Genomic DNA, 16662 nt, shown 5'->3' on the forward strand with positions numbered 1-16662 from the left:
CCGCCCACGCAATATGGCGCCTCCTGACTGGTCGGTAACCCTCATTGCAACTGCATCATTTTGCAGTGTGTTATATTTATGTCTTCGTTTTAGGCGCACAGGACGTACCATTTGGAAAAGCTTTTTTGGTAAAATAATGGCACGCACGGAGAAACCACTGTTTCGGATCGCGTAAGTTGGTTGAAGCTTCAGGATTTGAATCAAATTGTATTTTTTCCATTCTCGTTCCTCACTTCTTACAAAATGAAGCGATGCTACCGTTAGCTAGCCTAACTAGCTACATCTGTCATTATTTTGCCTGCAAATAATGTAGCAATGAAAATAACACAGGCTACTACATTTTAGGTATACATTGTACACAAGAACCAAACTTGGTTACATGTACTACAAGAGGCAGATGAGGAAGGCACGCGAGCAGTTCCCCACTGGACATTCCAGAGCACAGCCCATGGAAGTAAATGGTAGTTGTGATTCCAACAACAGGTTACTCATGTTTAGTCGATGAATGTGAGCTAGCATAAAGATCAGTGCATGACTTACACGTCTCCTTTCACTCTTCTATCTACAGGTATTAAAATAATGCCCATTTCAGTACTGTCTGATAACTACAGCTACCTTGTCATTGACACGGCCTCGAGCGTTGCAGTGGTGGTAGACCCTGCAGACCCACAGACAGTTCAGGTGGGTGATGGGAAATGGTTATGCCTTCTTTGTAAATATAATTTCTGACCATATAATACTCTCTCTTGAAATAGATGGGACACTATGGAGACAATGTCATGTTAACTAACAAAGCATCTGGTGAGCTTGGCATTTTATAGGCCTATGCTACATTGGATATTCAGTCCATTCCAATATTACATTTGACTTTATTTTTTTTAATTCATTTAGCAGACGCTCTTATCCAGAGCGACTTACAGTTAGTGAGTGCATGCATTTTTCATACTGCCCCCCCCGTGGGAAACGAACCCACAACCCTGGCGTTGCAAGCGCCATGCTCTACCAAATGAGCTCAGTCTGGATTAGGCCACACTGGGGTTTATGGTGTCCTAGATAAATCCACAGCATGTTTTAGGAAGTGCATGTTTCATATTTTCTCAACAACAAAAAAAATCCCAAATTACTGCAAACATTTGATATTATCTCTAGTTGTTATACATAATACAACACACTATAGTTCCAGCACTTTTCAGTTCCAGTCTGTGTTTTACATCCATCTAGTGTTGCCTATATCTAGTGAATTCAAGTGGTGGGTTTAGCCACTGGCATGATATGAATGTTTATACCCTGTCGATGATAATTGATGCCTCTGTCTGGAACCATTTAGGCAGTCCTTGAGGAAGAAGGGGTGACATTAGAAGCAATCCTCTGCACGCATAAACACTGGTGAGAACAGAGCATCATTACTTTTAATGCAAATTACTTGTAGATAGAGTTAGATTAACTGGGTTGTATGTGTCATACATATCAATGGATCTATTCAATCTTTTTTTGGTTGATGCTACATCAAATGTTCTATCTCACGTTGCAATATGATATTCAGTGTTGTTCTGTGTTGTTCATCTACACACATCTATAAGGAGCTGTTTTTTTTTATAGACATATTCTGTTTTATCCCTAGGGACCACAGTGGGGGTAACAAAGGACTTAAAAAACTCTACAGCTCATGTCGTGTTTATGGGAATGCAACTGATAACATTCCTGGCCTCACACAGTAAGTCTAGGGTACAGCTGCTTAAAAAGTCATGATCCTATCTTTGACTGCTTTTCCGTTGTATTTGGAATTTCAGCCTTCATCTTTCATCATTATGTTGTAGTGAAAATGTGTAGTTATGGCAAATATTATATGGGAAATTGCATGTTATTTGCCCAATTCTGTGATTCAGAATCATAGAGGAGGTTGGTATGTATCATTGATGATATTGATCCAGAGGGCAAACATGCATTTCACTTGCTAAACAGAATGTCAACAGTAGTTCCCATGGCACTGTCTTTTAATTTGTCTGCTATGGATTTGTGGAGAATTATCTCCTCAGTCTCAGATTACATAAAATCAGAAGAGGTCAAATGATTCACTCTGATCATCACAGTTTCTCACTGTTATTGGTTTGTATTAGCATGTTAATCAGTGCATATTCATTCATATAATCATCTATATGTCAGTGCTTGACTTGGGATGGAAGAAATGCAGGAGATGTCTTTTTCCAAGTCAGTCCATTAGACTATGTTCACCGAAATTCACAAATTACATTATGCTATAGAGATCTCTGATCTGTCTCTTAACGGTTTATACACATTTTCCATGACTTCTCCATGATTTTAACCACATTTTCACGACTATTATTATAGCCTAAATGAAAAAGTAAGCATTATTGACACTGGAAAGCTGCTGTGTCTGATCCCATTTAGACCTACCACCTCCTGCCATTGTGCCCTTGATCAAGGCGCGTAGCCCTCCTGTAGCTCAGTTGGTAGAGCATGGCACTTGCAAAGCCAGGGTTGTGGGTTCGATTCCCACAGGGGGCCAGTATGAAAAAATGTATACACTCACTAACTGTAAGTCGCTCTGGATAAGAGCGTCTGCTAAATTACTAAAATGTAATATTGAACTGCACTGTTAGTCACAAGTTGTCAACCCTCCATCTGGAGTGCTCCTGGGTGTGCAGGCTTTTTCAACATTACAACCAAATACTTTTGCCTTTATAAAATTATTTCCTCATTCAATAAATCAGGGATCAAATGGATAAAGTAGGCTACTTCGAAGCAAGGTATCTAACTAGACATGTTTATATATAAGGCTCAAATATTCATGTTTCAGGGGAGATCTAAGCACAGCAAGTTAATTGTCAATTAGGCAATTCTTAAAATATATTTTTTACGTTGTCGCAATTACATGGCTACTGTTTAATAGAGGGTAATCCAGTGCTGGTGGAAAGGCGACAACCAAATGAATGCTTAATTAGTTATAGTTAAATTGTAGCAGTTATCTCGCTAGTTATGTTTTGAATTGGTGATCTATTTACTCTGTCATTATTTTACACCTGCTGCTGAAATGTCACGCTCTCTCTCCTTGGGCAACAGCCCACTCGCACTGGCACACAGGCAGCACCACAGACATGCACTGAAAGGTCATTCCGATAATGGCTGATATGTCGTTTTTTAATTGATTGATCATATTTAAGTGTTTTTATAGAGGAGCCAGTACGCAATTCCCCAAAAATTGGAAGTGCCGGTACAGTGTTCCGGACAGCTCCAGCCCGAGTCAAGCACTGTATATAATAGATTGGGGGTACAGCACTGTGGTAGACTAGCGTCCTGTCCAGGGGATGTACTTGTACATCAAGCTGACTCACGCTACAGAAACAGGAGACGGGCTCCTCCTCCTATGAGCCGTTCTGGTTCACACAAACCAAGGCTTGTGCAAGGCTACTTATTTGTACTTTGAAGCATCTCACAGTTATGAGTGGTGTGAATAGGTAAGCAATGGTACGTGACTTGAATATGCACATCAACTGGCCAGGTGGTCACATTTTAACTTATCTGATGACCACATGCATGAAGCCTTTGTCTTTTGCTTGGTTTCTAGCCCACTGACAGACAAAGACTCCGTAGACGTGGGCCGTATGCACTTCAAGGCACTGTTCACACCTGGACACACAGTGGGTCATATGATCTACCTCCTGGATGGTCATGCCATAGGAGCCCCCTCCAGCCTGTTCTCAGGTGACCTGGTGTTCCTCTCTGGATGCGGTAAGTCCAGCTCCGAATCAACTCTGTAGTTATTTTGAAGCATTTAGTGAGCAATGCGCATGTATTGAAAAGCAGGTTCAGTTGTCCGGCTTCTGTAGCTGTAATGCACTATGCTGCAGTTTGCTTTGAGTTTCATCCGCTGTGTTGTGTATATAACTTGGTAATTACAGTAGATCATATATTTTGTCTGCAGGGAGGATGTTTGAAGGCAGTGCCTTAACAATGCTGTCATCACTAGACACGGTCTGCTCCTTAAGTGATGAAACCCTCTTATGGCCTGGTAGGAAAATGACCTTCTCCCTTTTGTTTGCATTAAGTGCAAATATATGCAATAGAATTACAAACAAAATATTTCAGAACCAGTCTTCTGTAAGAGTTGTGTTGATGTCTGTGTTCCGTGTGTGCGGACTCGTATTTCCCAGGCCATGAGTATGCAGAGGATAACCTGATGTTTGCTGCTGAGGTGGAGCCCCACAATGCTGCCAGGGAAAATAAATATCAGTGGGTCCTACAACAGAGAGGTCAAAAGCTGTGTACGGTACGGAGAATAATCCATCCTCATTGTTATTCCTTACTGGTATCAATTCCCAAAGGTATTCACTATCCCAGGCTGTGTGGAAGAGAGGCTTGTCAGCGGCCCACAGGACAGGCTTTGTCAGAATGCCTTTGCACTCCCTCCTCTCTGAATGCTCCCATCATGCACAGGTCTCTTTGGTGGTGCAACAGTCAGTGTATCTACTGTATCTGTTAAATGCTGCAAATAATGTCCTCATGACCTCATGTCAATTAAACTTATATGTAGGAGACTAAAAATAACCACCAATCAGTGATCCCACACTCCTTGTGTCTTTGAAGTTAGTGGAGGCAGATTCCAACGGTGGAATGCATGCCAGACTAGAGCTGTGGGTGGGATTTTCATTTGGTCAGGAGGATAAGACCAGTCTTTGCTATGGATTTGACAGATCCTAGCTACTGGGATCAGGGTGTTGGTCTGATGCCTCTGCCCTCAGGGGAAGCTTTACTAACAATGTGCATTTGGTTACCGGACAATAAAATAAAGTTGAGAACATGAGAGAAGTAGGCTACTGGTTTCAATGGCTTATGGAAGTCTTTATAGAATAATTGCCTCCACAGATATGGTCGGATTTTGGCTAGGCTACTAGGAAGCAAGGTCAAACATGCCTCATAAAATGTAGTAAAATGTTCAGGTTTCAAACAATTAAGTAGCTATATGTTTTCAAAATGCATACTGGCTCCAGCTCATTGAAAAGTGGTGTGACGCGCTTCAATTAACAGTTGAGAAATAAAACTAGTAGCTATTTTTAATTGTGGCCCAAAAACTATTTTTAACATTGCATTTAGAATGGTTGCGCAATGATTGGGGTATAAAAGCGCTGTCTGACAGATTTTCCGCTCAAAGGCTCTGTATCTATATGCTGTGCCCGTGTGATAAATAAGAAACATAACGAATATACACACGTGCCAATTTAATTCCACTAAATTATGCAAATGTTCCTATAGACCAATAAGCATGACCGGTCAAATGTATTTCCATCAACTGGTATTGCCATCAATTAATGGGCTAAAAAGCATTATTTCGCAATGAGATTTTTTTGGCTGTTTTTTTTTGTTGTGTTGCCTGGAGCCAATTTTATCGGCTTTTCAATTTTTTTTACGGCCAAAAGCCGGCTAACAAGTCACCGCCCAGGCAGAAACGTATTGTGACTACCAGCTAGTGTAAAGCACGTTACGCAGTGAGTACCGCTTCCTCCTGATCCAGCTCACACGGAGGCTCGAAACCAGGACCTCTGCCTTGCTAGCACACGTGACCACGCTCCTTGAAGCGTCTTACCAGTCGGCACCAGGCGTAAAGCTAGCTCTCCGCTGGCGCAATTGGTGACACTTCAGGCTGAGGAGTACGTTTTACACATTCCCATGTGCTACATGAGCATAAGTCTCTGTCTTTACATACAGTACATGCAGGTAATTTCTATCAAACTATTAATTGAAGAAACCTTTCAGACCTCTACTTAGAAAATCTAAGGCAAAAACTACCTATAGTATGTTGAATTGAGAGAATTACTATTACTGTTTTGTTCTTCATACATTGTTTACAAAATCATGTGGTTTCAGAGTCCCTCCACCATTGGGGAGGAGAAGGAGTACAACCCATTCCTGCGCATCCACTCCTCTGAGCTGCACCAGGCTTTGGGCCTCCAGCAGGACCAGGATGAGGACTGGACACTGTTCCGGGCTCGCATCTTGGAGGAGCTGCGAAGGCGCAAGGATATTTACAAGGGCAGATAGTGATGAGAATAAATTAGAACAAAATGCCTTTAGGTGAATTAAGCCAATGGGGAACTCCTATATTTATGTAATGTGAGGTTCAAAACAAATACAGGCAGGTCGCATTTCCACTAGCATTCCTTTAAGAATGCCATGTTCCGTTCCATTCCATGTTGGTTGTTCTGACCTTCCAGCTCTAATATTGCAGGTGACAAATATGAAACCTATTGCTTGAAATAAGCACACAGAAACGTTTAGTTCAGGACACTAGTTGTAGCACCTCACTGTAAAGTTGATCTTGTGTGTGTGACTCTAAAAGTTGACATGGTCAACAAATGTATTACTTTACTGTAAAAGTGACTTCCCGTAATGCAGCAGTCTTTTCAAACAATTGTACAGCTTCTGGTACTCAAACTAGACTCAGTGTCTAAAAGACTTGTTTGCACATTCTTGTTATTTGTTGTTAGATTGAATTAATATTGAACTATAAAGATCAAGGGATAGGTACGTTTGTTCATAGTTAGCTGCTTTTATAGGTTTGGTTTTTGTTTGACATGCAGTGTAATAGGAGTAAACAGATTGATATTGGAAAGCGTGTATTATATCTTTTACGGTTAAAACACAAGCTTCAGACAGGTACATGCATGTTAACTCAGTTTTACTGGACCATATTGATACCACTTCAGTCAATGGGCACATGTTTTATATTTTATTTTGGCTGAATTGATAATATAACTCCACATTGTATGCTGTGATAAAATTATTAAGAATTGTTGCCATTTTATGATTTTTTTCAAATGGCTATAGATTAAGTTATTGTTATGTGTAGAAATGAATGAAATAAACCCTCTAGTTTATAATAATTACAGTATTCTTTATATTGGTGACTGCTGCCTTCTGAAAGGTTGAATATTTTTTATAACTACTTTTCTTGAACGTGTTACTTAACAATTGAGATATCCTTTATATTGCATTGAAGGAGACAATTACGAGCTATCATCAATGATACGTTTGATATTTGGTAGAAGATTGAGTGCACTGATTATTTGATTAAAATGAAAGGGATTTTATTGCAATAAAGATTTTATGCATTATTTGTTGTATTTTCATTTTTTCTTTAGTCACCTATATCTTTTGCGTTGTCATTAACTAATCATAAATGGCCTTTGTACTGTCATCCTGATCCTGAAACGTCACAATCTGATTGGCTCTTACATGCTGCGCCCTAGTGGTGAATCCTTTTGTTCTCATGAATGGTAGGGAAATGTGTTTATTATAAGTTGTGCTGGTTTGTTTAAATTCAAGACATATGACATGCTGTATGAGGGGAATTTAAAGGGATAGTTCACCCAAATTTGAAATTACATTTTGGTTTCCTTAACCTATAAGCAGTCTATGGAAAGGATATGACAACAATCCATGCTTTGGTTTAGTTTCCCTGGCACAGTTTCCACATGCTAATGTTTTAGCATTTGTTGCACAAAACCCATTCAAATCAAGGAACCGATATTAGCATGTTTTGCGCATCATGTTCCAATCATCTATAAGTTACTTTGTTGAGCTTCACAATCAATTTTAGAGATCCAATATTAGCAGATCCAACCTCCTATTTACTGTTGCTTTAAGCATTCCTCTCTAACTGTACATTTTGGGAGCTGAAGAAGCCTTCAAACCAGTAACTTCTCCAGAGAGATTCATCTCAGAGCTCCTTTCAGTCTTATGAATATTCCAGTGATCATTTCAGGTTATATTTTAATGAGCAAATAAAAAGTCAACTCCTTGGTTATTGCACCTGTTTGTGTAGTTGTCTTTTATTGAAGCTCATGATCTACTTGGACCTTAGGCATGTTTCATGCATAAAATGTGATGTGAACAAAACAGGTATCAGTGCGAAGCAGGTGTTAGACTTGCCTGGTTTGAACTGGATTTGGAGAGATATGAAGGAATTCTAGTAGTGGGAAGAAGGGAATGATGAGGAAGATAAATACATGTGCCCCATTAAAGTTTTTTAATAACATAATTGACCCTGGAGGAAAATGGGGGAGGGTCATGCTTTTTCAATTTCAGTCAAGGGGAGAGTTTAGTTTAAAAAAATCTTAGTCCAGGGGAGAGTCATGCAATTTGTAATTGATTATATTTATCAGTGTTTTAGAATGAGTTTTTTATTATGGTATATAGCGATGTGTGCCCGATGCTGCCCCTCATCTCTGATTATCCGCTGGGCAATATCAAGTGCGCCTATAGGCTATTTAGTGTGGTCTCAATCAAATGATCCACAGCCTATAGGCTACGAAGTGCATGCTCGGAGAAGCACTGAGCAAAGTTATATTGATAAGATACCTGCTGGGATGGTGTAAATAACACTAGGCTGCATTACACACTGCAATCGATATTCCAACCCTGATCCCCGGCCTGCTCTGCTCTTGGTAATCCAAAACTTTTTTTGTGTGCTGCCTAACCAATGTGCTGCCTAACCAATGGCTGTGCTGTGTAGGCCTACGGTGGTAGTTCAGGAGGAGAGTCAAAGGCTTCTTCCGAAAATAATTTTTGATTAACCTAGTCCAAAAACATTCACTATCGTGAGTGTGGACTAGCCTATAGCCTATGTTCTGTTCAGTTTGAGGAGGCGAGCGCGAAGATGAGGAGGAACGGAGGTCAACTTTGATGGCTTGCTACTAATATAATTGATTTTATTAAGAACAATATGTTTCTTGCACATGATGTAGGCCTATTTATCAGAGTTATTGACCTCACAATAAACCAGATTCGGAGAGGACGGCTCATAATAATGGCTGGAACGGAGCAAATGGAATGGCATCAAACACATGGAAAACATGTGTTTGATACCGCTTCACAAATTCCACTCCAGCCATTACCACAAGCCCATTCGCCCCAATTACGGTGCCACCAACAACCTGTGCTACATGTTTGACAGACAAAATTAGGCTGCTATATCCATAGATTTTTCAGTCAATTCCTCCACCAACCATGCACTCTTTAAATAGGTTACCTCCGTGTCAGTGAAGGGCTGTTAAGTTCAAACCAAGACTCGATTTGATGGGTTATGAGAGGGTATGCCATAGGCCTACTTTCTATTAAAGAAAATGCCAAAAAGCACAGGCCTACCCCTTGTTAGCATATGGGGATATCATTATTTCGTTTCTTTGACATTCAGAGGCTGAGCTACAACCTTCTATAGCCAAGGAGACAGAAAATGACATCTCAGATTTAATTATTTGCAAACAAGACACTGATTTGGCATTGGAAAAATATGATAAGATGAACACAGGCCTATCTCTCTATTCATTCTTAACCTGTAATTTGTGTGGTATTAAAAAATATTCTGCTAATATGTAAAAGGACTTAGAATTGCATGAAATGTTTATAAAAGGCAATTTTTTCTCAGACCTGCAAATACCATGATAGATTCATGCTATGCTTTTACTATAAAGGAGTTCTTTCCACCCCTACTCTTGTCCATGGTGGTCGGTGAACCCATAACCTTCTGCCCCGCAGCCCTGTGCGCTATCAAAGCTGCTGTGTTGCCATGTAATGTTTACAGTACAGTTACTAAAACTGCATATCTAAGGCTCTGGGCCCAGATTCACAAAACACTTCATATGAAAAAACTTAAGAAGTATCTTAAGAAAATAAAAAAAGAAGTTCATAAGATAGTTCGTAAGTGCAATTCCTCAACAATATCTTAAGATTTAATGATTTTCCTACGAATTTCTTAAATATCTTCTTACGAATCTTCTTAAGATGTTTGTTGCTAGGCAACTGATTTAGCTAGCTATCTAGCTAGCAATGGCAATCATGTTAGCATATTTCCTACTGAGATTACTGTTCTAAAACATGTTATTGGGTTTAAAATAATCAATACTGAAACTTTCAGATGAAGTTTGTGAGTGAATTAAACATGTTCAATTGCTTTCATGAGCTTTTTCTCTCACTGCCCTGAGTTTAAGACAAGGGTTTAGCTATCTTGGAATAAAGAACATTTCCAATAACTTTATTTTCAATAATTTAATTTCTTCTTAACTTGTTGCTTAAGGAGAAACAAGAAATTGCATAAGAAAATGTCCAATAACCTTTTTGAGGAATAGCAACTTTGCTTAACTTTCTTCTTAAGTCTATAGTTAAGGAAAAAATGGCAGTTAAGAAAAAATGTATTCTTAAGAAGGTTTAGTGAATCTGGCCCCTGGTCTGTCAAATAAGTGAGTGTAAATGGTAGACATGTTCTCTGCAATCCACTTTATGTTTTTATTATTATTTTCAGAGAGGGTTTAGGTAAAATATATTTTGTTGAAGGGAGGGCCATTTATTTTCATTTCAGAGGTCCGATTTTCTCCATGTAACCCTTATTATAAATTACATTCACTACCTAACCACTGGCAAAATCCCCTCACAATGATCTTAAACTCAAACTGTGTTTTTAATACACAATCAAATTAAACCCAGACTACTCCTTGCTAATCAGGAAACTCTTTGGTTTGTTGTGGTGGACTCAGAAACCTAGTAAAATTATGTTTGTAGTTAGGCTAGCCACTCCCTGCATCCAAAATAACACTTTTTTTTGGATGCAGTAATTTTGCAGTGTAGCTGCAATTATAGTGCAGTATAACTGCAGTTCAACTAGTTATTCTGCAATTACTGCGTCCCAAATATCACAGTCGACTGCAGTTAGGCCTAGTGCACTTACTGCAGTTTCAAAACGGCCATCTTTTTTGTAAGGGCTGAATGGCTCTGAATTCACTGTCAGCATGCAGTCAAAGCTACAACCACTTTTGGAGCAAACGAGGGCTCTCAAATCGTGTCACAACCAGTATTATAAACTGGGTGGTTCGAGCCCTGAATGCTGAAAGACATGGTAATGAGACCGTATACCACGGGTATGACAAAACATGTATTTTTACATAGCCCTTAGCCGTGGTATATTGGCCATATACCACAAACCCCTGAGGTGCCTTATTGCTATTATAAACTGGTTATCAAGGTAATTAGAACAGTAAAAAGTATTGTAATGACCTGACTAGATCATAAAAGAACAACTGTCCAGACAGAGGATTGAGTTTACGAATGGACGGTTTATTAAACCAACTTTACACAGGCTACTGTTTGGCCGTAGCCCACGCCAAATAAATGAAAGATAACCCACAAGCCAATCGTGACCTTCTCTTGTGAAGCCCAGACGTAAAAGAAGAGAGAACAAAGGCTAAACCTGGTCTTAACTTCCAATGCTCCATCCCCCTGCCCAACCCCCCTCCACGCCACTCCGCCAACCGCCAGGATGCCCGGCATCAGAACATTCCAGGCATTCCCGTGATTGGCAGATAGGTTGATTGACATGTCGGACCCCGCGGACACTGGGTACTGGTAGGTACAACACAACCATCTACTAGCCTAACACATAACACACAGCTGTCTGTGCGGGTCGCTACACAGCCCCCCCACCACAAAGTCCCTCGCCCCGAGGGAACAAACAAAGTCTCTGAAGCGACCCGGAGGTCTCCTTTGCCTGCGTGGCTGTGATGGCCGCAGAGTGCCCCTCTGGGAACCAGGGGATGAAGGCAAGGACATGGGGACAAGGAAGCGGGAACGGGTAATACAGTCCGTGGCTCTGGGGAACCACGCGGTGACACAGGGGGAGTGGGCTGTCTGGAGCCTTGTCTGCGGCACCTGGGGGTGGGTGCCTGGAGAATGTCATTGCCAGAGAGGGGAATTGTGGGGGGTTCCTGGGGTTTGGGGAGAAGAGGCCCCTCTATATGGGGCTAACCTGTCCCGGTGCAGTGTCACCTTTCTCCCCCTGGGAGGAAGCTGCACCCGTAAACAACCTCCCCTACCCTCTCCAGGACACTGCAGGGTCCCACCCAGTGACTGTCCAACTTGGGGCATCTGCCTTTTTTTCTTAGCGGGCTGTAGACCCAGACCAGCTCCCCAGCCACAAAGTGCCTTCCCCGGGTGTGCACGTCATAGTTCTCTTCTGCCTCACACCCTGCATCAGGCTGCTCTGCATTCAGCAGCTGTGCATTAGCAGCTGTTCTCTGGCGAAGGTGTGGGCTGTCTCCAGGCGGTCCTGGAGTCTCCGGGCATACTCCGGCCCCGGGGAAACATGAGGGGCTATCCAGGGGCCGACCAAACGCCATCTCCGCAGGGGTACGGATCTCTCTCCCCAGCATGAGGAGGGCAGGCGTGCAGGAGGTGGAGTCTTGGACAGCGGAGCGGCATGCCATGAGGACCATAGGCAGGTGCTTGTCCCAGTCACGCTGGTGTTTGGAAGAGACGATGGCCAGCTGCTGTCCAAGCGTTTTGTTGAAGCGCTCCACAAGGCCATCACTTTGAGGATGGAGAGGAGTAGTGCGGGTCTTGTGCATACCCAGCCTCTCACACATGGTGGCGAACACACGGGACTCAAAGTTTCTGCCTTGGTCGCTGTGGATGGACTCTGCAGCTCCAAACCTGCTGAACATCCCCGCTGTCAGGGCGTCGACGATGGTCTCTGCCTCCTGGTCAGGCAGAGCATAGGCCTCGGGCCATTTTGTGAAATAGTCCATGGCCGTGAGCACCCAGCGGTTTCCACTGTCTGTGGTGGGGAACGGCCCAACTACATCCACTCCCACCCTCTCCATGGGAGCCCCCACTGGGAACTGTTGGAGCTGAGCATGAGAGAGCGGCCGGGGGGCCCTTTCTCGCTGTGCAGTTGTCACAGCGGCGGCAAAAGTCTTCCACATCCCTCTTGTGCTGCCCCCAGTAAAAGCCCTGACGGAGGCGGCGCAGTGTTTTTGTGACCCCAAAGTGTCCAGTCCCCACCCCCCCATGAGTACTCTGGAGCACAGCCTCCCGCAATGCTTTTGGGACCACCACCTGCCACCTCTCCTCCCCGTAGCTGACTCCTTCCATGCCCGCTGTAACACGCCATCAGCCAGCCGCAGTCGCTCAAACTTTGACCACAACCCTTTGGTCGCGAGTGAGAGCGCTGTCACCTCTTCCCATGGTGGCCTCACCTGCGCCTCTACCCACTGTAGCACTGGCTGTAGGTCTGTGTCCCGTCCCTGCTGCTGCCCCCCATTCAGCCACGTCGACAGTCTGCAGCTCACAGCAGACAGGCCCGCTCGCCCGACACACTGTGGCACAGACCCCCTCCTCTGCACACAGCTCTCTCTCCGTCCCTCTCTCCGTTCACAGTGGCGGCAGCCGTCTGCAATACAGGGCCGACGGGACATGGCGTCGGCGTTGGAGTGGCGTGCCCCTGCCCTGTGCACCACCGTGAAGTCATACGGCTGAAGCTCCTCCAACCAGCGTGCCACCTGCCCCTCTGGCTCTCTGAAAGACATGAGCCACTGGAGAGCAGAGTGGTCAGTCCTTACAGTAAAGGGCAGACCACCCAGGTAGTACTTGAAGTGTTTGACGGAAGCCACAACAGCCAAGAGCTCCCGCCGGGTGACACAGTAGCGGCGCTCATGTTTGTCAAATGTTTTGCTGAAGTACGCCACCGCTCTCTCCCCCTCTGGCCCCACCTGGGCCAGCACCCCACCCATGCCCACATTGCTCGCGTCTGTGTCCAGGATAAAGGGCAATGTGAGGTCAGGGGGCGAGCACGGGGGCCTCGATCAGTGCACGTTTGAGGGTGTTGAACGCCTCCTCACACTCCACTGTCCAAGTGAAAGCCTTGTCCTTTGGCAGCAGGCGGTTCAGTGGAGCAGCAACGCTTGAGAAGCCCCGTACAAACCTCCTGTAGTACGAGGCCAGGCCCAGGAAGCTCTTCAGCTGACGCTGGTCGGTGGGGGGTGGGCCAGTCTCTGACAGCCGCTACCTTGTCCTCCATGGTGCTGATCCCCTCCTTCCCCACTCGGTGGCCCAAGAAGGACACCTCTCTCCTCATGAAGTGGCACTTCTCGGGGTGGAGCTTCAGACCTGCGGCAGCCACCCTCTCCAGCACACACCGTAGCGCCCCCAGGGCTGACTGGAAGGAGCTGCCATGGGCCAGGATGTCATCGAGGTATACCAGACACTGCTGTCGGGGGATGCCATCCAGCACCCTGTCCATCAAACGCTCAAAAGTAGCTGGAGCGTTGCACAGGCCAAAGCACAGGACCTTGAACTGCCAGTGTCCTCTGTTAGTGGAGAACGCAGTTTTGGCTCTGGCCTCTGGGGAGAGGGGCACCTGCCAGTAGCCACTGCGGAGGTCTAGTGAGGAGAACCAGGAGGACCCCCTAACCAGGTCCAGCGACTCATCGATACGTGGTATGGGGTATGAGTCCTTCCTGGTTACCTCATTCAGCCGCCTGTAGTCCGCACAGAACCTCAGTTTGCCCCCTTCTTCGGAACCATGACGACTGGCGCCGCCCAGGGGCTGTCTGAGGGCTCAATGAAGTCTGCCCGCTGCATCTCCAACACAGCCTTGTCTGCCGCCTCCTGGCGTGCCAGCGGGATACGGCGGGGACGCATCTTGATAGGTCGAGCATCACCTGTGTCGATCTCATGCTGCACCAGATGAGTCTGACCCACCTCTTCCTCACTCAGCGCAAAGCTGTCTCTGAATTCAAACAGCAACTGCCTCAACCGTTCCTGCTGCTCGGGGTCAAGACCAACACAGTTCCTCCCCATATCTCCCTCACTGCAGACAGTGTCCTCTCCTCCCATCTGGGGTAGCTGGGCTGGGGGCGCGGCCCGGCTCACAGAGGGCTGTGTCGTGGAGGTAGCTGGGGGAATGTAACACAACGCCGTAGGTGACAGGGGAGCTGGGGAAAAGTCACACCCAGATGTGGGGGGGGGGGGGGGCAGCCATGAGTCTCTGCTGCTTTAACTGTTGGAGTAAAGGGTTTGTTGGGTTGAGTGAATGTGACATTAGGGGCCATGGTGACCTCCGGCCCTCCCTGGAAGCTCAGTGTGCCCCTATTTAGGTCTAACTGGCAGCCTGTGCTCCTAAGAAAGTCCAACCCCAGGACACAAGGGTCCTGCACAGCCGCCACCCACACAGGATGACGCACAGTCCTGCCCCCTACTGTCAGAGTCATTATTCCCTTCCCTTTCATGGGTGCCAGCTCACCTGTGACTGTGCGGAGCTGCACAGTTGTAGGCTCACACTGAGTCCAACCTGGCACAATATCTGGCCTCACCAGGGTTACTGTGGACCCAGTGTCCACCAGGGCGAGAGCAGGGCACCCCCTCCACAGTGACAGGGACATGACAAAAGTCCCCAACACAGGTCCGGCCCACCACAACAACAGGCTCCATCCGCTTGCCTCGTCTGCTTCTGGGGGAAGTGGAGCCTTGCTTCCCGTCTGTGCCGGTGGGCTCCTCCTGAAGAAGATGGTGGTTGGGATAGAAAGCCAGGGGTCCGCACTACCCGGTCTATGCGGACCCCGAGCCGCTTTCCCTGAGCTCTGGGGGACATGGGGCAATCTCGGCGCAGATGGCCTGGCTGGCCACAACCCCAGCAGACCCTGGGACCAGGGCGTGTGTTCCGTGCCGCCTGTAGCGACACAGCACGAATGAGTTCTGTCATTTCAGCCACCCATGCAGGCTTTTCCGGCTCCGGGCTGCTCTGCCCCCCAGCTCGCACAGAGGGTCTGTCTCCCTGCACCCCCACCAAAGCCCCAGCTGAAGCCCCAGCCCACACCAGCTCCCTCTCCAAAGCCATCTCCAAGGCTACCTGCAATGACTCAGGATGAGCCAGCTGGGTCTGTTGCGCAGCTCCGTAGGAGAGAGCGCCTGTATGAACTGGTCCCGTGCTAGCTCGCTCTGCACGGAGGGGGGCATGTGAGCATATGCCCGCCGAGAGAGGCTCTCAATGTCATTAGCTAGCACCCATAGAGGCTCTCCAGGCTGCCTGCGTCTATTACTCAGTTCGGAGCGCAGTAGCCCGGGCTGTACACACTGTCCATAGCGCCTCCTCAGTGCTCCCACTAAAGCACCATAATCACGTCTGTCCTCGGGGCTAATCAATATCAAACAGGCCAGAGCTTCATCCGTGAGGCATAAAGCCAACTGCAGTGCCCTATCTTCATCCGACCACCCCCTAAAATGAGCTAACAGTTCAAACTGAGCATGAAAAGCTTCCCAATCCGCCTTACCGGAATACTTCGGGGTCTTAACGGATACGGACGCAGCCGGGAACTGGGCGCCGCCATGTTTGTTTACATCCTGAGCCCCAGATTCCTCGTCCCGCCGCGTCAACGTCACCCCTTCGGTCCGCCCACCAGAATCCGCGCGAAACACAGTCGACGAAGCACTCATGCCCGCTTCAGCCGCCATCACTCTAACGTCCTCCCTCAAGCGGCCTCTGGGCTCCGATGCCCTGGCGATCTCCTCAGCCAGAGCCCCCGACGTCCATGCACACGCACCTCCTTGGCCATACCTCCACCTTCACTTTCGGATTCCCTCGAAGCATCTTCAACCCCCGTTCTCACCTACGGTAGCTAGCCACAGAAGTCAGCTAGCTAGCTGGCTAACTTTTATCAACGTTTTTACTTCTGACACCAATGTAATGACCTGACTAGATCATCAAAGAACAACTGTCCAGACAGAGGATTGAGTTTACGAATGGACGGTTTATTAAACCAACTTTACACAGGCTACTGTTTGGCCGTAGCCCACGCCAAATAAATGAAAGATAACCCACAA

The 16662-nt window shown here is 46.0% G+C and overlaps 1 protein-coding gene across 1 annotated transcript; it reads left to right on the forward strand.

The window, feature by feature from the left end:
• Positions 1 to 7130, forward strand: pnkd (PNKD metallo-beta-lactamase domain containing). Its single transcript, XM_041844094.2, has 9 exons — positions 1 to 171; positions 346 to 461; positions 569 to 681; positions 1328 to 1386; positions 1622 to 1714; positions 3587 to 3750; positions 3944 to 4030; positions 4173 to 4288; positions 5884 to 7130. The coding sequence occupies exons 1-9, from the start codon at positions 14 to 16 to the stop codon at positions 6055 to 6057; spliced, it is 1080 nt and encodes a 359-aa protein (XP_041700028.2). The 5' UTR covers positions 1 to 13; the 3' UTR covers positions 6058 to 7130.
• The last annotated feature ends 9532 nt before the right edge of the window (positions 7131 to 16662 follow it).

The sequence above is a fragment of the Coregonus clupeaformis genome, chromosome 23 (genome assembly GCF_020615455.1).
Source record: "Coregonus clupeaformis isolate EN_2021a chromosome 23, ASM2061545v1, whole genome shotgun sequence".
Lineage (NCBI taxonomy): Eukaryota > Metazoa > Chordata > Actinopteri > Salmoniformes > Salmonidae > Coregonus > Coregonus clupeaformis.